Source organism: Fukomys damarensis, unplaced genomic scaffold, assembly GCF_012274545.1.
Source record: "Fukomys damarensis isolate Sample0158 unplaced genomic scaffold, DMR_v1.0_HiC HiC_scaffold_32, whole genome shotgun sequence".
Taxonomy (NCBI): domain Eukaryota; kingdom Metazoa; phylum Chordata; class Mammalia; order Rodentia; family Bathyergidae; genus Fukomys; species Fukomys damarensis.
In genome coordinates, this window is record NW_022900944.1 from 15735946 (window position 1) to 15758124 (window position 22179).

At 38.4% G+C, this 22179-nt stretch overlaps 1 protein-coding gene and 1 long non-coding RNA gene across 7 annotated transcripts in view; one reads left to right on the forward strand and one right to left on the reverse strand.

Moving 5' to 3' along the window:
* Tent4b (terminal nucleotidyltransferase 4B) overlaps positions 1 to 22173 on the reverse strand; it is an 83430-nt gene extending 61257 nt beyond the window's left edge. For 4 of the 6 annotated variants that reach the window (XM_033757781.1, XM_033757782.1, XM_033757784.1 and 1 more), the window contains exons 1-2: positions 14711 to 14752; positions 13783 to 13857 (exon numbers count right to left, since the gene is read on the reverse strand). In XM_033757781.1, the coding sequence (XP_033613672.1) occupies positions 13783 to 13857; positions 14711 to 14715 (80 nt within the window). In that variant the 5' untranslated portion in view covers positions 14716 to 14752. Of the gene's footprint in view, positions 1 to 13782; positions 13858 to 14710; positions 14753 to 22124 lie in introns of those variants that run through there. The other 2 variants (XM_010629089.2, XM_010629063.3) reach the window with 1 other exon arrangement.
* Positions 21605 to 22179, forward strand: part of LOC117283898 — a 2652-nt gene continuing 2077 nt past the window's right edge. Inside the window, exon 1 of the long non-coding RNA XR_004514925.1 lies at positions 21605 to 21811. This is a non-coding gene — a long non-coding RNA (uncharacterized LOC117283898). The remainder of the gene's footprint in view (positions 21812 to 22179) is intronic.

Here is a 22179-nt window from a genome sequence, read left to right on the forward strand (position 1 = left end):
TTGAGGCAGGGTCTCACTATGTAGTTGAGACTGACCTGGAACTCACTATGTAGCCCAGGCTGGTCTCGAACTCCCAGTGATCCTCCTGCCTCAGCCTCTGGAGTGCTGGGATTACAGGTGTGAGCCACCACGCCCGGCTTGAGTTATTTTTAATGGCTCTTTTATATTGACACAAATACTAAGAGTTTATGGAGATAACACATAAACTGAGGCTTTATAATGAAGAAATTCTTCAAAATTCTTGGTACTCTTCATATTATTTTATAACCAAGTTGAATAAATACACAAGAAAAATCATTAAACTAAAACCTAAAATTTCTAACATATAAAAAAGGCAGGGAACAACAAAAAATATATATCAAATCAAGTTTACTCTTGATATTTTGACATAATTCTATAATTACCATGATCTGTTAATGCCATTCATATTATTAATCTAATTCAGACTTTTAATCACTGGGCCCAAGGGCCGGGGGTTTGGCTCAGTGGTTCTGCTGCCTGCCTTGCAAGCACAAGGGCTCGAGATCGACCCCCGGTACCAAAAAAAAAAAAAAAGTTATTAACCATTGGGCCTGCAGACAATTAGGGTCTCCATGGCCTGCCCAAAAATAATCATCAAACTTTTGAGAACAAAAGAAAAAATCCATATATGCTTTGTTACTGTGTCATAACTCAAATCTTTGTAAGATCTACAAAGCCAAGAAAATTCTTACAAGTGCACACCTCACCTCCATCACTTAGGGATTGAACCCAAGGCCTTCACTGTGAACTACAACCCCAATCCCTTTTACTTTGAGGTAAAGTGTCAGTCATTAAATTGCCCAGGCTGAACCCAAACTTCCAATCCTCCTGCCTCAGCCCCTCAGAGTGCCAGGATTACAAAGGTGCATAATATCTAGCTCCAAAAGTTTTTAATCTTCCCCCTAAAAGAAATTCTGTACTTCCTTTCCCTCCCCTCAGCCCTTGGCAATAACCATTATAATTTCTGCCTCCGAGTTTCACACCTAGGTCCCTCACATAAGTGAGACTGTGCCATCTGTGCCTGGCTGTTTTCACTTGGCATAATGATTTCAAGGTTCATCTATGTTGTAGCATGTGCCAGAATTTCCACCCATTTTAAGGCTTCATGATAACCCATTGTGTGTATCTACATTTTATCAATCCACAGATGACACTTGGGATGCTTCATTCGGATGGTTCTTAACCACCTAGTATTTTGAAGTCATATACAATAAAGATGAGAGAAACTTTATTATCAGCATGTCTTAAAAAAAAAAAGTAGGCCATACTCCCAGCCAGAAAACATACCTTAACAATTTTTTAAAAATAAAAATGCCGGGCATCACGGTGATACATGCCTATAATCCCAGGAGTCGGGAAGCTGAAGCAGGAGGATCGCCTGAGTTAAAGGCCAGCCTAAAGCACATAATGAGACTCTGTCTCCCCCACAAAAAACTTTGCTCTGCCACAACAGAATTAAGTAGAAATAAGTAACAAAAAGACAACTATAAAATTGTAAAATACATAGCTGAAGATTAAACAAACACTTATAAATAACAGCTGGGTCAAAGAAGTCTCAAGAGGTATTTGGAAAAATTTAGTTTGTCAAAACTGATCCAAGAAAGGAGTACTTAGAAAAAAGGGATACCACTGGATACAAATATTAGAAAAAGCTCAAAACAAGTAATTTAAGTTTCCACGTGAGGAAACTAGGAAAAGATGAATAAATTAAATCCAAATAAGTGGAAACAAATAATTAAAATTAAAGAGTAGAAATAAATGAAATCGATAAGAAAAAATTAATAAAACCAAAATATGGATCTTGGAAAAGATCAATATAATTGGTAAATCAGCCAGATTAATTAAGGAAAAAAGATACATATTATTAATATGGGGCAATCACTACTGATCCTATAGTATTATAAGGTTAACAGGCCAGATGTGGTGGCACAGGACTGTAATCCCAGCACCTGGGAGGCTGAGGCATGGGGATTACCATGACTTCCAGGTCAGCCTGGACTACACAGAGTTAAAGGCCAGCCTGAACTACATATCGAGACCCTGTCTCAAAAATAAAATAAAATAAATTAAAAAACAAACAAAACAGCAAGTGCAAAATGGCACACATTTGTCATCTCAGAAGGCTGAGGTAGCCTGGTCAACTGAGCAAGACTGTGTCTTGATATTAAAAATAAATTAATTAAAAGGGCTGAAGATGTTCTTCAACCCTTGAGTTCAGTACTACAAAACAAAAACAAAAAAAAAAGAAATATCATGAAGGATTCTATGCCTACAAATTTAATAATCTAATGGACCAAATCCTTAACACATCCCACAGGCTTGAACCACTGCTGGTTAGTACATACATGACTGTCCCATTGGTCAGCTTGCACCACTAATCTTCTGTCAGTCTTTTTAGTAATACATTAATAAAAAGCTATCCCTGGGCTGGGGATTTAGCTCAGTGGTTCTGCTGCCTGCCTCACAAGTGTACAAGGTCCCAAATTTGATTCCCGGTACCGAAAAAAAAAAACCCCAAAAAAACAAAAAAAGCTACCCCCAATAGGAGAGTCATGCATGTACCGCTGGTGGTTCAAGCAGCCTGGAGGCAATACAGAATATGAATTACAGCCCCATCATGTAGTGTTAAATGACACAATGTATCAAAACGAGAGAGGGAGAGAGACAGATAGAGAGACAGAGGGAGAGAGGGAGGGAGAGAGAGGGGGGGAGGGAGGGAGGGAGGGAGAGAGAAAAGGACAACCTCAATAGACTTTTATTTATTAAGGAAATTGAATCAATAATCAGTAATTTACAACTGTAAGCACCAGGTCCAGATGGATTCATTAGTGAATTCTACCACGCTTTTAAGTGAGAATTTATCCCAATTCTCTACAATCTCTTTCAGAAAACAGAAGCAACAGAATACTTCCCTAACTCATTGTATGAGGCCAGCATTATCCTAACTAACCACAAACTAGACAGGGAAAGAAACCAGATAAGACAGAAAAGGAAAATTACAGACTAACGTCTTTCATGAAAATGAATGCAAAATCCATAATACTAGCAAACTAAATCCAACAATGCACAAAAAGAGTTATAAACCATGATGACCATAATGGATTACTCCAGGTATGCAAGGTGGTTCAAATTCAGGAATAATATATTTCATTATATCAACTAAAGAAAAATCCTATAACATTAATATACATTTTAAAACTTTTTATAAATTTCACTAACCCTTCATGACAAAAACTTTGAGCAGATTAGAAATAGAGGGGAAGTTCTTCAACTTGATAAAGAATATATACAAAAAAACCCTACAGTTAACATCATTCTTAATGGTGAGAAATTAAATGTTTTCCACCAAGATCCAAGATAAGGTAAAATATCCTTTTTCATCCCCCTTATTCAGCATCATATTAGAAATCCTAGCTAATACAATACAGCAAAAAAAAGGAAATAAAAGGTACACAGACTGGGACAGAAGAAATAAAACTTGATAACATGTTTGACTATGTAAGAAACAAAAAACTTCTGAAACTAATCAATACAAGATATTAAGTCAGTTATTTTCTTATATCAGTAATAAACAACTAGAATTTAAAGTGTGATACCTTTCATATTAGCATTAAAAATACAAACCTCCCTCCAAAAAACCCACTCTGTGTACATTTAACAGTATGTACAAGATCTGTAAGAGGAAAACTCTAAAACTCTAATGAAAAAAATGAAGAATTAAATAAGAGTCCAATCAATAAATGGATATAAGACTCAACGTTGTTAACATGTCACTTCTTCCCATCTTCATCAACAAATTCAACACAATTTCCATTAAAAAAAATATTTTGTGGGTATCAACAAACTGGTTCTAAAATGTATAAGGAAAAGCAAAAGACCAGAAGGGCCAACACAGTATGAAAAAACAAAGTTAAGACTACTAATACTGCCTGACTTCAAGACTTAATAAGAAAAAGTAATCAAGACTGTGTGATGTTGGTGAAAGAACGTTAGGTCAATGGAACAAAACATCCCCAAAACAAACCTATATACAATAGCTAAGCTGATCTTTGACAAAGGAACAAAGTCAATTCAGTAGAGAAAGGACAATCATTCTGGCAAAATGATGCTAGAACAAGAGGTCCAAATTTTAACAAAATTAATCTAGTCACAGATCTACTATCTCTCACAAAAATCAACTTGAACTATATCACAGACATTTTAAAGGTTAAACACAACACCACAAAACTACTACATGTGCCAGACATGGTGGTGCCTGCCTTTAGTCCTAGCTACTCAAGAGGTTGAGGTCAGAGGATTAGTGAAGACCAGGCTGCACAACACAGCAAGACCTTCTCTGGTGGGGGGGGATCTATTAGCTTTTTCTATTGCTAGACACAATACCCAATATCCACAACTTAAAGGTTTAACTGGCTCACAGGTAGTCTACAATCAGCTGGCTTCAACGCAAAAACAGCATGGAAGAAGGATGTAAAAGAACAAAGCTGCTTAATTTATGGTGGCCAGGACAGTGCCAAAGAGGAATGACTGAGGGATCATACTTAGTGTCCAAAGCCACAACTACAGGACCTACCCAGACAAACCCAGGATCATGTTTTACAAATCTGTGTGGTGTTTCTTAATTCAAGTAAGTTGCCCTATCAGGATAAGAGTTAAAAACAAAAACTTTGACTAGAATATAGCAGTACAAGGAGGAAGAGGGAAGTGGGTTCCTGGGAACCAGGAAGGATCTGAGGTGAGAAGTGAAGTCTACAGGGAGAGTGAAGAAAGAGACTTTAATGAAAAGGAGGGAGGTATCACAAGCAGAGCTCTCTCTCAGAGCCTGGACTCACTTAGAGGAAACAGTAGGCCAAACCTGCAGATGCACAGTGACTACTGACAACCACAAAGACCTCCACAGAGAAATGCACCAGTGGAACAGAAGAGTGGATGCACCAGACTGCAGAGGCTGGTGAGTTATACGGGTTCAGACCTCACCCAGGGGAGGGTGACTGGCTGGTAGCCATCTTGGAAAGGGGCCAATTGAGCTCAGAACTCAACAGCTGCTTCTGCTTGGTGTGGGAGCTGAGTTCAAATTAGCAGGAGGTAGCGCAATAGCATGGTGCCTGCTTCACAAGCACAAGGCTCTGAGTTCAATCCCCAGTACCAAAAACAAGCAAAAAAAACAAATGAGCAGGAAGCAGAGTTCAAGCCAATGAGAGACTTAAGACTGTTGTAGGCTCAAGAAATCTGCTTCCAGCCTCACAGCCAGAAACTGGCCTGAATTTCAGAGCAACTAAAGGAACAGGCTGGCTAGAGTAATCCATTAACCCACTGTGAAGCTGCAGCTAGCTTGCTGGGATTAATCAATTTGGCTCTGGACTCTCTCTGCCCACATTGCCTAACAGTGACAGCAGAGACACACCTTGAATTGGATGTTCTGGGTTTTTTAAATCTCCCCCCCTACACTTTCCTTTTCTTCTCCCCCACCATTTCTAGTTCTTGTTTTGTTTTTTCTTGATTGTTTGAACACAGTTTCTAGTTTTTTGAAATTGTTGTTCTGTTCTTGTTTTCATTTTTTCTTTTTCTCTTTCCCACCTGGCTTCTTTCCAGATTCCTAAAGTTTGTCCTCCAGCCTTGCTTCTGATCTCTTCCTCTTCTTCTATTTGTTTTTTAGCCCCTAACCGCTTTTAAATCTTCTCCCCTACAGGTAAAATTGCCATATTAAGGGCCACAATTATTTGTCATTTTCTAGGCTGTATTTGATGCTATTGTTACTGCTGATCATACTACTTTAGCAAACATAACTATATCAATCAGTTGTTCCTCCTACTATATAAAGACTGAGATTGCCTGATGGTCTTAAAAAAAAAAAAAAAAAAGAAATGAAACAACTGTAGGCCAGTGTCAAAAAATTGGCAGCTAGGCCAAGCAAGCAGAAACTTCTCATCCTCAATAAACTGAAGAGGTAGGATCCTGCAACAGACTCAAAATCCAAAAGCTAGCTACACCCAGAAGACACTTCTGAGTAGTCATTTCCTAAGAGTTCTGAATACCCACCATAAGCAATTTACAAGTGTCAACTCAGGAATCAAACTTAAAAACAAAATGAGAAGACAAACAAGATGCAACCCACAGACTTTCAGCTCACCAATGGCAAATTCAGGGGGGGGAAGGAAGTGGAACAATCCGAAAGCCAACCCACCTGGACTCTAAAGTAGTAACAGCAGAGGTAACAAAGCAGATGAACAAGGCACTAGAAAATATTAAAACAGAAACAATTTGCCAGATAACTACAGAGATAGTGACCAGAATGAAAGATACAGATTAAAAAAAAAAAAATAGAGGATCTCAAGAAAATGATGGAAACCATCAACACCCAGCATAGGAAAGAAATGGAATTCATGAAACAGATTCAAACAGATATCCAGGAGATTAAAAGCTCCATTGAAAGTATATGCAGCACAATGAGCCAATGTGAGGACAGACTATCAGATATTCAGATAGACAGGATTGTGGTTATCAATCAGGATAAGAGAGATTTCTTAAAAATAGCAAGGGACCATGAGAAATCAGTCCAGCAGCTGCTAGATGATGCAAAGAAGAATAACATAAGATTGACTGGAGTCAATGAAAAAGCAGGAGATAGCACAAATTACATATAAAAAAATCTATTCTCAGAAGTAATAGCAAAAAATGTCTCAAACAGGGAAAACTAATTTTACATACAGATGTGAATCATATAGGACTCCAATTAGCCATGATTTTAAAAAAAAATCTTCTGTAAGGCATATGTTACTGAAGATTTCAGAAATTCAACACAAGGACAGAATATTAAAAGCTGTTAGAGATAAACAAATCAGCTATAAAGGAAAGCCTGTCAGAATCACAGGAGACTTCTCAACATAAACTTCTCAAGTCAAGGAGAGCTTGGTGTGAAGTATTTCAAGCCCTAAAGGAAAACAACGTCCAAACCAAATTGATGTACCCTGCATAATTATCCTTCAGAATGGATGGAGAAATAAGATACTTCAATAACAAAGAACACCTGAGAAATTAATGACCATCAAACCAGCACTCCTAAGTGTTCTCTGAAGGATATTTTTAAAAAAGACAAAAAGAATTACAACACCCTGAACCCCAAAAGAATGAATCTACCAGGCAAGGCAAGAAATTAAACAGAAAAGGAAAGAAGGAAGCCAACAGTAGGAAAATAACATAACAGAGATAAGAAATACATATCAGTTATAACCATCAATGTTAATGGTCTCAATTCACCAATCAAAAGAAACAGACTGGCAGAATGGATCAAGAAGCAAGACCCGACAGTATACTGCACACAAGAAACACACTTAATCCAAAAACAAATTCACGGGGCCAGTGTGGTTCCACCACCTGCCTCACAAGTGCAAGGACCTGAGTTTTAGCTCCAGTATCAAAAACAAACAAACAACAACAACAACAAAAACAAATTCACAGACTGAGAGTCAAGAGATGGAAAACTGTATTTCATGCAACAGGAAAACGGAAAAAAGCAGGGGTAGCTATTCTATTTGCAGACAAAGTAGATTTCAAGCCAAGACTGATTAAGAGAGACAAAGGTCACTATATCCTGGTAAAGGGACCAATCCAAGAGGAAGAGATAACAATCATAAACATAAATATTGCACCAAATAGCAATGCATCCAACTATACAAAACAAATATTAAATATGAAAAAATCATATAAGCACTAATACAGTTGTAATGGGGGACCTCAATACATCACTGTCACAAATAGATCAACTAGATAAAAAAATCAACAATGAAATATTAGAATTGAGGGCCGGGGATTTAGCTCAGTGGTTCCAGTGCCTGCTTTGCAAGTGCAAAGACCTGAGTTCAATCCTCGGCACCAGAAAAAACAAAGAAACAAACAAACTACTTCCTGAAATATTAGAATTGAAACAAACTTTTGAACAAATGGATTTAGTAGATGTCTACAGACTGTTCCACCCTACAACATCAGCTGCACATGGGGACTTTCTCCAAAATACACCACATGCTAGCTCATAGAACCTGCTTAAGTAAATGCAAAGGAAGTGAAATTATCCCATGCATATTATGAGACCGTAGTGCAATGAAATTGGAAATCAACATCAAAAGAAACCATAAGAACTTCATAAACACATGAAAATTCAATAACACCCTCCTGAACAACCAATGGGTCACAAGTGAAATTAAAGAATCAGACAATTTCTACAATTAAACAATAATGACAATACAACATACCAGAACTTATGGGATGCAATGAAAGCAGTCCTAGGAAGTAAATTTATAGCAGTGAATTCCCATGTCTGGAAAATAGAGTAGGCTCAAATAAACAATCTATTGTTGAACCTTAAACTTCTAGAAGAAGAGCAAGTCAAGCCTAAACCTCACACAAGGGAGGAAATTATAAAAATCAGAGCAGAAATTAATGCAATGGAGACTAAGAAAACAATACAAAGAATCAACGAATTGAAGAGTTGGTTCTCTGAAAGATTAAATAAAATTGACAAACTCTTAGTCAAACTTACCCAAAAAAGGAAAGAAAAGTCTCATATTCATGAAATTAGGACTGAAAAGAGTAAAATCACAACAGATCCTGCTGGGATCCAGAAGATCATCAGTACCTACTTTGAGAACCTGTATTCTCAAAAGATGGAAAATACAGAAAAAATGGACAGATTCCTAGATTCATGTGAATTACAAAAACCAAACCAAGAATATAGAGAAATTCTAAATAAACCAGGAGAAAGGAAGCAAGAAGAAAAAAAGTGAAAATAAAAGAAAAAATGGAAACAAAGCTTTCTGTACATAGGGAGGGGAGAGGATGGGGAATGGGATAAAATTTATAAAAATAAATACATAAATAAATAAACCAATTTGAGCCAATGAAATTGAACGTGTAATTTAAAAGCTATCACCGCCAGGCATGGTGGTGCATGCCTGCAATCCCAGCACTTGGGAGGCTGAGGGAGAAGGATTGCTGTGAGTTCGAGACCAACATGAGCTACATAGTGAGTTCCAGGTCAGTTTCAACTACATAGTGAGACCCTGTCTCAAAAACCAATCAATCAATCAATCAATCAATAAACAAACAAATGCTACCACCAAAGAAAAGCCCTGACCCTGATAGATTCACTGCTGAATTCTATAAAAAATTTAGAGACGATCTAATGATGCTACTCCTCAAACTCTTTAATGAAATTGAAAGGGAAGCAATACTCCCAAATTCATTCCTAGAAGGAAGCATTACCCTGATTCCAAAACCAGAGAAGGATCCAACAAAAAAGGAGAATTACAATCCAATCTCCCTAACGAACATATATGCAAAAGTCCTCAATAAGATACTGGCAAACAATGCAGCAAATTATCAAGAAGGTTATACATCATGACCAAGTTGGATTTATCCCAGGAATGCAAGGATGGCTCAATATATACAAATCAATAAATGTATTAACAGAGCCAAGGACAAAACCTACATGATTCTCTCAATAGATGTAGAAAAAGCATTTGACAAGGTCCAACACCCATTCGTGATAAAAACCCTACAGAAAATTGAAATAGATGGTCTTCATCTCAATCTGATAAAAGTCATCTATGACCAAGCAACAGCCAATATCATACCAAATAGACAAAAACTGAAAGCTTTCACTCTAAAAAAAAAAAGAAAGCTTTCACTCTAAAATCAGGAACAAGACAAGGATATCTATCCACTGTCACCACTTACTCAATATAGTTCTGGATACACCAGCAAGAGAAATTAGACAAGAGAAAGAAATGAAAGCAATAAGGATAGAAAAGGAGGAAGTTAAATTATCATTATTTACAGATGATATACTCTACACAGAAGAATCCAAAAACTCCACCAAAAGACTTAGATTTGATAACCAAATTCAGTGGAGTAGCTGAATACAAAGTCAACACTCAAAAATCAATAGCCCTAAGCCGTGCATGTAATCCCAGCACTCAGGAGGCTGAGGCAGGAGGATCGCTATGAGTTCGAGACCAGCCTGGGCTATGTAGTGAGTTCCAGGTCAGACTCAACTACATAGTGAGATCCTGCCTCAAAAAAAAAAAAAAAAAAAAAAAAATCAATAGCCTTCCTGTACATGAATAACAGACTCGTGGAAAGAGAAATTAGAGAAACAGTCCCTTTCACAATAGCATCCAAAAAAATGAAATACCTTATGAATCAATCTGATGAAGGAAGTAAAACACCTCTACACTGAAAACTGTAGTACTCTGAAAAAGGAGATCAAGAGGATATCAGAAAATAGAAAGATATCCCTTATTCTTGGATAGGAGGAACCAATATAGTGAAAATGCCATCCTGTTATATATAGATTCAATGCAATCCCAATTAAAAATCACAACAGCATTTATCTCAGAATTAGAAAAAACAATCCCAAAATTCATTTGGAATCAGAAGAGACCTAGAATAGCAAAGGCAATTCTCCACAACAGAGGCAAAGCGGGGGTATCACAATCCCTGACTTTGAATTATAATACAAAGCTATGGTGATAAAACCTGAGGATCAATGGAACAGACTAGAGGATGCAGACATACTCAACCACATCATCTTTGACAAAGGAGTCAAACACTTTCACTGGAAGAAAGATACCCTCTTTAATAAATGGTGCTGGAACAACTGGCTTTCCACATGCCAAAGATTGAAACTAGATCCATATCTTTCACCATGCACTAATCTAAAATTGAAGTGGATCGAAGATCTAAATATTAAAACAGAAACACTAAATCTGCTGGAAGAGAAAATAGGTAGAACACTTGAGAACATAGGATTAGGCAAAGAATTCATGAATAAAACCCAGACCACATGGGAAATACTATAAAGAATCAACAACCAGACCTCACCTTATTAAAAAGCTTTTGTACAGCAAGAGAAACCACCAACAGAATGAAGAGACAACCCACAGAATGGGAAAAAAAAAATCTTACCAGCTATTCAGATAAAGGACTATTATCTGGAATATATAAAGAACTAAAAAAAAAAAAAAATCTGACCCCTCAAATTTAAAGACCCAATGCAAAAGTGGGCATATAAAATGAAAAGACACTCCTGATGAAGAATTAGAAGCAACAAATAAATATATGAAAAAATGTTCAACATCACTGGCTATTCATGACATGCAAATTAAAATGATGCTGAGATTCCATCTCAATCCAGGAAGAATGGCTGCTATCAAGAAATCAACCAATAACAAATGCTGGAGGGTCTGTGGGGGAAAATGAGCCCTTTTCCACTGTTGAATGTAGACTGGTGCAACCACTGTGGAAATCAATGTGGAGATTTCTCAAAAAAGTAAAATTAGAGGTTCCATTTGATCCAGCTCTACCTCTTCTTGGTATCTTCCTGAAAAAATTAAAAGCATCATGCCACAGCGTAAATCTTTGAAACAGCCCAAATGTCCATCAACCAATGACAGGATAAAGAAGATAATGGTTTTTTTAGACAATGGAGAGCTACTCTGCCACAAATAAGGATGGGCTTCAGACATTTATAGCTAAATGGATGGACCTTGAGACCACACTTTTAAGTGAAATAAATCAGACACACATGTTTAAATACTGCATTGTTTCTCTGGTGTGAGAAACAAATAAGAAATAAGGACTGAAATGTATAATGGATGTTGAAAAATGGGAAGAAAGTATTCAAATGTGAAGGGGAACTAGGGAAGAGAGAGGAAAAAGGAGGGACAAGAGGAAGGAAAAGTGAAAATAGAAAGAAAAAATGGAAACAAAGCTTTTGTACATAGGAGGGAGGGGACTCAAGGGAGGGAATGGGATAAAATAAAATTTAATTTTTAAAAATTTACTAAATGATAGTATGAGAAAAACAATCTATTTGAAATTGGGTTTGATGCTGACAGTTTAGATATAATACCAAAAGCACAATCCACAGAGAAAATAAATTGGACTGAACTAAAATTTTAAACTTCTGCTCTACAAAAGAATAAGCAACCCACAGACTATGAGGAAATATTTACAGAACACCTAAATGATAAAGAACAGTATCCAAAATACACAACAAACTCTTTAAATTCAAAAAAAAATGGGCAAAATATCAGAATAGATCTTTCACCAAATAAAATGTATACACAGCAAAAAGCATATGACAACATGCCATCTTAGTCCGTATTCTGTGTGACTCTAACAATATCAGACTGAATAAGCTATAAAGAATTAAAATTTATTTTTCTCACAGTTCTAGAAGTTAGGAAGTCCAAAATCAAGAGGCTTCATTTGGTGAAAGCCTTCTTGCTCCCTCAAAATATGACAGAAAGCATCACATAGGAAAAGAGATGTGAGAGAGCAAGAGGGGGCCAAATCTGCTTGTATTCAGATAATCAAGATAGCATAACAACATCATCCATTCATGATGGCAGAGCCTTCCTGACCTGATCACTATTCAAGTCTCATCTCCCAAAACTTGCCCTAGAGATAAAGTTTCCAACACGTGAACTTATAGGACACTGAAACCACGGCAGATGCTCTAAGTCATTACAGAGGTACAAATCAGAACCATACATGACACATCTGTTACAACAGGAAAAGGCTAAAACTGACAATACCAAATGCTTGGGAAGGACATTTTCTACTGGTGAGAATGCAAAATGGTATAGCCACTTTGGAAGCCTCATTGGCAGTTTCTTACAAAACTAAGCAGACTCTTAACATACAGTTCAGCAATCGTGTTTCCTGACAGTTACCCAAAGGAGCTAAAAATATGGCTACACAAAAATCTGTATATAGATGCTACAGCAGTTTTATGTGTAACTGCCAAACCTTGGAAGCAACCAAGATCTTTACCTTAAGTAGGTGAGTGAACAGGCAAACTGGTACATCTGTACAATAGTGTACTACTTAGTACTAAATAGAAATGAGCTGTTAAGCTAGGAAAATACAGAGGAATCTTAAAACACATGAAAACTGAAGATGGTTGCCAGGGGTTACGATGAGCAGGTGGGGGGATTAGTAGGGGAGTTTTAGGGTAGTGAAACTATTCTGTATACTATATAGTGGATACATTCCATTACACATTTGCCAAAACTCACAGAATCTGTAAAATCAAGAGTGAATCCCAATGTAATAGTAACGTATCAGTATTTGACTCGTGTACTCATGGACATTTAACAAATGTACCGCACTACCTCAAGGTGTTAACAGGAAAAACTAGGAGTACGAGGCATACGAAAACAGTATTTTCTGCTTGCTTTTTCTATAAACCTAAAACTGCTTTAAAAAAAAATTAATCCAGCATGGTGGCACACACCTGCAGTCCCAGCCCTAGGGAGACTAAGGCAGGAGGATCACCATGAGTTCAAGACCAGTCTGGGCTACACAGTAAATCTGAGGGCAGCCTGAACTACATGGAGAGAACTTACCTCAAAAAAACCAAACAGCAGCAGCAGTAAACTAATAAAATAGACATCTGGGAAGAAAAAAGTACAGGAAGAGCTTCGCTAGAACAGGAAAGTCCATGGCTTTTCTCATCTTGTGAGGTCTTAGAGAGGTCTTATCTGCTTACCTCCCCAGAAGGGGTCACCACAAAAAGTAAGCCGAAGCCAAACACTGACCTAAAAGGTTGGGTTCTGAGCATCTTCTCATATTTCTAGCTTTATAAAGGCCATAGTGCCTTTCCCTTCCACAGCTGCTACCATGCTTGCCACAAAGCTTTTGCAAGTAAATAGTGACCTTTAAAATAAATATTTGATTGAGGAGGAGGGAATCACTCACCAATTTACTCCTTGTACAAGATCTTCTTTTGAGGCTGTATGGGCTACCTTAGCCTGAAGGCAGGACTGATTCAATCTAGGTTTAAGAACATTAGCACGGATGAAGAAATATAATCCAAGCTTAATTTCCAAGGAAAAATAACTACAATGCTCCTGATTACTGAGTTAAGGCTGTATGAACTTTGTCACCTGAACACAGGCTCACAGGTCACAGGTCTGTCCTGGTTTCCTGCAGTCACCACAGACTGAAAGCAAAGGCCAGGTATGCCTTCCAACAAAGGGCTGGCTTCACATACCCTGACACTGACCAAAAGCTAAGAAGAGGGCCGGGGATTTAGCTCAGTAGCACTGCACCTGCCAAGTACAAGGTTCTGAGTTCCAGCCCTGGAACCACCAAAAATAAAAATAAAAAACTAAGAACTCACTACAGAAGAATTAACTTCCTTTTATACACACACATACACACCAGTCACCCTCCAGCCCACTTTGGCTTCCTGCAGCCCACATTGCTTCTCTCCCCTTGGAAACAACCCACGACCAAATCCATGGGGAGGTAGCTCAGTGTTAGAGCACTTGTTTAGCATGAACAAAGCCCTGGGTTCAATCCCCAGTACCATAAAAAAAAAAAAATCTTCAGCAGGAGTTCATCTTGATACAAAGGAAAAAGGATATACCCACATTCAAAAGCCTAAAAAATATTTACACCAAAATGCTGACAGTAATTATATCCTAGTATTATATTGTCAGGATTATTTTTCTTCCTTTGGTTTACCTGTATTTTGTAGATTTTTAGCATTTATTAATACTATATACAATATATGTTGATTTTTAAAATGAATAAGTAATCTTAAGGGACTGTGGTATTGATATCTCTTACAAACAAGATCAAGGTAAAATAATTTCAAGGAATAAAGACTGAAATTTCAAACCTCATCACTAAAACCTTAAATCCGGGCCGGGCATGGTAGTGCATTCCTGTAATCCCAGCACTCGGGAGGCTGAGGCAGGAGGATCACTGTGAGTTCGCGAGACCAGCCTGGGCTACACAGTGAGTTCCAGGTCAGTCTCAACTGCATAGTGAGACCCTGTCTCAAAAAACAAAACAAAACAAAAAACCTTAAATCCGAATTACTAGAAATTACTTTTTTAAACTCCACACCCACAATCCTAACAGATTCTTATTCTTGCTTTGACAGAAATTAATAATAGGTTAATAGTTATATTATTTTGACAGAATCAAAACAATGACTACCCAGGGATAATAAGGGGAAAATGAGACACCAACACCCAATTCCTGGGCCAGACAGGGCTTCAGATGAGTTTATTCTAGGATAGAGCTGAAGATAAAGTACTTACTTTACATTCTAAAAGTATTATTCAGATATAAGAATGCTGCAAAAATCCTTTACCACCACCACCAACAAACCAGAACTAACCACAGGTTTACTTGTATTTTACAGCTGAGTCAACAGAAAGTACAGTTCTATTAATATGGACAGGATGCCCAAATTCTGAAACCAACTCAGCAATTACACTTTAATATGTTTTTAGAGACTGAGACTAAAATCTATTTTATGTTCAACATGTAAAAACCTATAGTTCAGCTACTTGGGGTGTTTATACAGTGGCTCACTTGAACCCAGGAGTTGAAGACCAGCCCAGGAAACATAGAGAAGCATATCACAAGAGGCAAAAACAAAACAAAAAAACCCACTAAAAAGTACTACTTCAAAGTCAAACTTTAAATGATAGTACTAAGAATAAAGCCAAAGTCAAATGCAGAAATTGAGTTCTCAGGGCCTCAAACATACTAAGCAAGCATCCTATACCCCCAGCCAATTGAGGCTTGTTAAGTCAGCTTAATTTAGAGATTTTTAACTGCAAAAGTATTGTTACTGCCAACAGATTATCAAAACTAAAAACAATGAAATTAGAGTGCCAGGGAGGGAGCTCAAATGTAGAGTGCTTCCCTAGCACGCATGAGAGCCCTGGCTCCAACCCCTTGCACCTCACACACAACCCAGTGAGGTTATTTATGAGGAAGTTAGTATGATGAATACACAATGAAATATCACTACACATATGAGAGGAGCTCAACTAAAACAGTGCCAACACCAAATGTTGGCAAGGATGCAGAGTCTGCATCTCTCACACACTACTGGTAGGAATGTAACGTAATACCACCACTCTAGAAAATGGTTTAGCAGTTTCTCTAACACTAAACATGTATTTACCATATGGAGCTTTTGGGCAGTTAGCCCCCCAAAATGAAAACTTATGTTCATATAAAAATGTGTACATGAATGTTTACAGCAGCTTTATCTGTAATAGTAAAAAGCTGGAAACCTCCCTTCTGGAATGTTCCTCAACAAAATGGTTAAACAAAGTATGCTTGATGCATATGATGGAATACTACTCAATGATAAAAGGTAATGAACTATTTGGTACCTACAACAATTTGGAGATGTCTCTCAAAAGAATTACAGCGAGAAGAAAAAAGCCAAAGTTATATACTATGATTCCATTTATTTACCAGCCCCCAAATGGCAAATTTACAGAGAGGAAGAACAGATTACTGGTTCCTCAGAATTAGGGATGAGAAAGGTGAGTATGTGAAGGATCTGTAAGGATACAATGAACAAGTTTGTATCTTTTTTTGTTCTTATCTCCCTTACCTGGAAACAAACCTAGACAGCAACAGTGAGAACAAACCTAACTGAGTTCCGTGCTGATTATGGTGGTGGTTACAAGAATCAAACACAACACACACACACACACACACACAAAGTACATGCAAAATTGGTGTAATCTACAAAAGGCTATGTATTGCACCAATGTCAATTTCTTGCTTTTGATATTGACATTGAACTATAGTTATATGAGATGTTACCATGAGGTGAAACTGGATAAAGGAAATAAGAGCTCTGTACCAGCTTTTGTAAATTTCTGAGTCTACAGATCATTTTAAAATGAAAAGTTAAGGCCGCGGATTTAGCTCAGCGGTTCAGTGGTCTGCCTTGCAAGCACAAAGACCCAAGTTCAATCCCCGGTACCAAAAATATAAAATAAAATGAAAAGCTAGGTAAAAAGATTAAATGTAATTGTGTATGAAGAAGTTAATTATAAAGAATAGAAAAGGCCTTGCAAAACATTTGAAACACAGTAATAAAGGCTTCCATCTTATTGAGCAGTTTTATTATACCAACTAATTTGAAACCAAAGTTTTCTGCACCAAATGTATACAACTATTTCAGAAGAAGATATGACAGGGGTGGCAAACCTATGGCACATGTGCCACAGAGGGTCATTTCTATCACTGAAAGCTCTAAAAGATTCACCATCACTGAGGTATGACTAGGGCTAAAATTCTCGAGCTTGGTTATGTGTACATGGTAAAAATGGCTCCACATTCGATTTATTCCTAAAATCTTTTTTTTGGTGTTTGTTTCTGTTTTGAAACAGGGTCTCACTATGTAGCCTAGGCTGGCCTCAAACTTGAAGCAATCCTCCTGCCTCAGCCCCCTGAGTGCTGGGATTATAGGCCTGCGCCACCATGCCTGGCTTTTCCTAAAATCTTTAACTTAAATTTTCATATGGCCCAAAGTTCTTAGCATACAAAATTTTTTTACATCAAGTAACATCAGATGGAATGAAATGTTATCACCAGCCGTGTGAATGTAAATTAATGAAAAGTCTATCTCAAGGCCATACTCAACTTCATTATATAATTGCTTATAAAAAATTATGTGTAATCTTAAAAACATTAAAGCAAATTTGACGCCTTTATGGTGTTCTATAGCAGCTAAGTCTCTACCAAAAATTCTAAGGTGGAAAAGAACATACTACTAGCAGCAGGAAAGACCTCGGGCTGCTCCAAGCTGTCCAGTCAGCTCTGTAAAATAGAACAAAGACCAGCTCCTGGCAACTGGACCCTAATTCTTCAAAAAAGCCTTTTCTCTGGCCTACAGCCCCATCAAGAATACATGCACGTGCATGTGTGTGTGGTGTGTGTGTGTGTGTGTGTGTGTGTGTGTATACGCGCGTGCATGATTAATAGTCTTCTAGTGTGGTGGGTGTGATCCTGAAATAGTTTCCTCCAGTAAATGTTACGCTAACAGAGTCAAAAGAACAGAGAATAGAAAGCTGTGTGGAATCATACATCAGCCTGCTTTTCTGCTTCCCACAGAAAAAGTGCCTTTAATTTTTCTCAGCTTCAGTAGGCATGAGAATGCCTAACCATTTGATGCCATTGTCTACACTATTCCTATGTTATACAGGTTACCTGAGAACCAACAAGTTAGACAACCATACACAACCAGTCCAATATCCAACTCAGAACCTTGCACTTGCCAGGCAGGCGCAGAGCCACTGAGCTACATTCCTGTGCCTTATAATGTCTCCTTAAAAAAACATATTTCAGTACCCAAATCATAAAATTCCATAACCTGAAGGTCCCAGTTTACTAAAGAATTACTGTGGACTCATCTGCAAATGCACAGAAATTAAACTTAACACAAAGAGGAAGAATAAAGTCTCTAAATTCCTTACTATTCAATCTGTGTTCATCTGCCTGATTGCTTTGGAACCCAGCAGCAACACCAATCCCACTGATGACATTATGTAGAAAATTTACCGACAATGCCAGGGATGAAAAAAACTATCAGTGCCCTGGGTTTAACTGTGATGTAGTGAGCACTAAACATCAGCTTATGGCAGTGTGAGATGACACTCGCTCACCGCAGCAAAAAACACTGTATATCTCAACCCCAAAATTTCAACTCCCTGCCAGACATTTCTACCTAACCATCATTCTAGCTTCTACCCAACCATCAGTCCTTCTAGCTCTTATTTTCAGTAACATAAACATTTTCCCAATCACTCAAGTTAAATCCTGTGAAGGAGTTGGGATCCTTTCCATCTTTATTCTGTAATACCTCTCACATTCTTTTTTCCTTCCATCCCTTTCCTACCTCTTAGTTCAAGAAATTATTCCACAGTTGGGCATGGTGACACATGCCTGTAACCTATGCCTATAATCCTAGCATTCTGGCTAAGTAGGAGGATCACAAATTCAAGGGCTTACTTAGCAAGACCTCTCTCTCAAAAAAAGACCGGGGACACAGCCTTGGGTTCAATCCCAGCACCATGGAAAAACAAAGGGAGGAAGGCAGAAGGAAAGAAGGGAAAAGAGAACAAGGAAAGGAAAGGAAGAAATTATTACTTAAGTTTCTTGGCACTAGGAATGTAGCTCAGTGGCTGAGGGCTTACCTAGCATGTGCAGAGTGGTAGGTTGGATCCCCAGTACCACCAAAATAAACACTTACGTTTCCAATGGGGTCTTCTTAAACGCTGCTCAACCAAATTCATCCTCCAAAGCATTACCAGGAGCAAATCACCCACACTTAGACAAACTGCCTACAGATTTTGCACTGCAGCCAATATAAACCTACCCTCATGAACTCAGACAAGCCCCAAGCACCTTCCACAAGAAGTTTCTGAACACCAGGGCTCAGGTCTAAGAATTCTGAATACCTCTAAATTCCCTGTGCTTTCAAATCTTTGCCATCCCTTCTCTCTCTCTCCACAGTGATCAGCAATCAAATCTTTGAAAAAGGCTTATGGCCTGTTTTCATGGGCAAGCAGAAGGAGGCAATCGTATCCTACACAGCCAGCCCTAGAGGGAAATGAAGCCCAAGAAAAAGGATAAGTGAAAGCAATGCAATAAAATAAAATTGAAAATGGAAAGTAAATAAACTCCCTGGGCCTGTGGTTACATGGGGACAAATGCTGAGATAGTAAGCCCCGAGGAATTTCATTTTGAAAGAAAACTACAGTAAGGACTTTAGGACAAATTCTAAACATCTTACTCTACGTTAAAGAAATTTCCATCCTCCAGTGGATAAGAGAACACATATATAAAAGAAAAGTTAACATTAACTTGCTCTATTAAGAACATAAAACAAATACTGTAAGAATTCCAAATCAAGAACTTGGATGATGGAAGAAGTCAGGATTTTGAACTGTTTGTCAAAGGAATGCTCAAGAAATAAGTCAACTAGTTTGGCTGCTATAGAAAAGACCAACCCGTGAGTAAAGACAAGAGCTGTGAGAAAGCACACGGGTATTCCAGAGTTCTAATCCACTTTTCATGTATATTTTTGGTCTCATCTCCCTGTCTGCATAGCCAATTCAGAGGCCAGTAACCATCATGATTTGTTGATCTACTAACAAAAGTATCAGTCACACAAAAAAATGCTGGTAACATTTTTACTATATTTAATCTCAGAATGGTGTAATACTGAGGTGCAATCAGAATTCATATTTTTAAAATACTGGTATTAAAAAATCAAAACTTCCTTAAAAGTGAAGAAATAAGAACCCACATATCAAAACAAGAATTATTAACTATCCAGAGGCTTTGAGGAATGCTTCATATATTTTTCAAAACTAGGTCTCAATTTAAAATTTAAAATTTTTTAACTGCTGACATCCTCAAAAGAAGGTGAAAAAACGTGGAAAGTCTGATGAAGTGATTACAGTTTTTAAACAGTAATCATTCTGGGAAATGAAAATTCCTCTCCTAATCCCTTTAAGGGCAATATAATATTTGAAACAGAAACAAGGACATTTTGCTTCTACCGAAGTTCACATATGAACCATTTATAGTATCCTCTATGCTAAGTAGAAGACCGAACAATTTCTATCAAAAAAAGGAGGCCAACATTTTGGATTTATAATGTATCTTTTCTACAAACATATGCAAAGAAATTTCAGTAAAATGCAATTAGGGAACTTCAGGGCTTTAGCTGACAGTGATTACTTAACTGCAGCTTATTCCTGTAAAACAAAACTACGAGAACCCTTCAAAATCAATTTGCTTGTCACTAAACAACAGGTTTACACTTCAACGTGGAAATGCTACCAGGATGGAACCACAAACCTTTAATAAAACGTGATGACCATGGAGAGCGCCCTTCAAGCTTAGCAACAGAACACTCAGCCCTGAAGCGTTCCCCTCTGGAGAGTGAAGGCAGATTTGACATAAATCTCAACACCAATTCTAAAGCATCTAAAACACAGGACTGCATTTTCCGTAAAAGGTGAGAGCTGTAATAGTAGCATACAGCAGACACCAGCCCACTAGAAGCAGATGGAACCCACCAACTCATTTTACCCAGACCTTCAGAAGGTACACACAACTGCCTCCTTGTCAAACTGGGCAGGACTGAATGGATGAAGCTAGGAAAAGGTTCATGAGAGATTACTAATGGGTGGTTTTATTTGTGTGTTCTAGCTCTTAATGTAAAACAGGAGCTAAAAAACTGAAAAAGTAATTTGAAAGCCAGTTTTCCATACTCCTGCTCTCCTGCTACATACACACACACACACACACACACACACAAACAAATGGCCCAAAAGCTTTACTTTACAAAAGAAAAATGACTTGGTAACCTATTCCAGTACAGAGGCTCTTCCAGAAAGGAAATCTAGCTTGGCACATTCCCAGCTTATGTACATAATTCACTAGGGGTCAGGTAAGATTCCATTTTGTAAGAGCTGAACTTTAAACAGAAAGTCACTAGTGGTGCAACATTCATTCATTAGCATAAAGTTACCCCTAGAATGAAAACCACTGGCTGCCTCTGCCAGGATGACTTTACAGGGAGACGCTGGAGACCGGACTATGAACTCCTGGAAAGTTCTATCAGGGCTCAGAACACGAGCTCACCACTTCCACCCGCCTAAACTTAGCTGTCACCCAGTCCTCCCTCCCCGCACACAGCATGGCATTGTTAAAAATAAAAATTAAAAGATTGGCCAAAGGGTGAAAAGCAGGCAATGCCTTTCAGGGCTGCCACGATCCCTGTCTGGGATTGGGGGAGGGGGAGGGGCATTCTGGATGTTTCTATTCTTGGCAAGGAAGGCACCTCCAGGTCCTGAACCATCAAAAGGCACTAACACAGTAACGCTACCGTTCTCGGGAATGAATGATATGTCTAAGCTAAGGAATCTCCCAGCGGCGCATGATGGTGGGCATGACGACGTGGAGGGCTGGGTGACGGGGCAGGCTGGATTAAGGGGGATGGGAAGAATGAGCGGATGGATAAAGGGGGCTCGGGGAAGGTGTGGACGGTTAAGAGGGTGCGGGGGAAGGTGTGGATGACTAAGGGAGGTGAGGAGAGGGTGTGCCTGTCTGAGGACTGTCCGGAGCAGGCGCGGAGGCTGAGGAGGGTTGGGGAAAAGTGCAGGTGGCTGGGGTTGGAGGGGGGAATCAATCCTCCTTCCAGGAGCAGCGGGCCGAGGCTCGCCCACCCGCAGGCCGCAGGCCCAGCACGAACTCACCCTACGACTCCCTGGTTGTAGTTCCTCCGCTTCCACGGGGTCCCGCTGTACACGC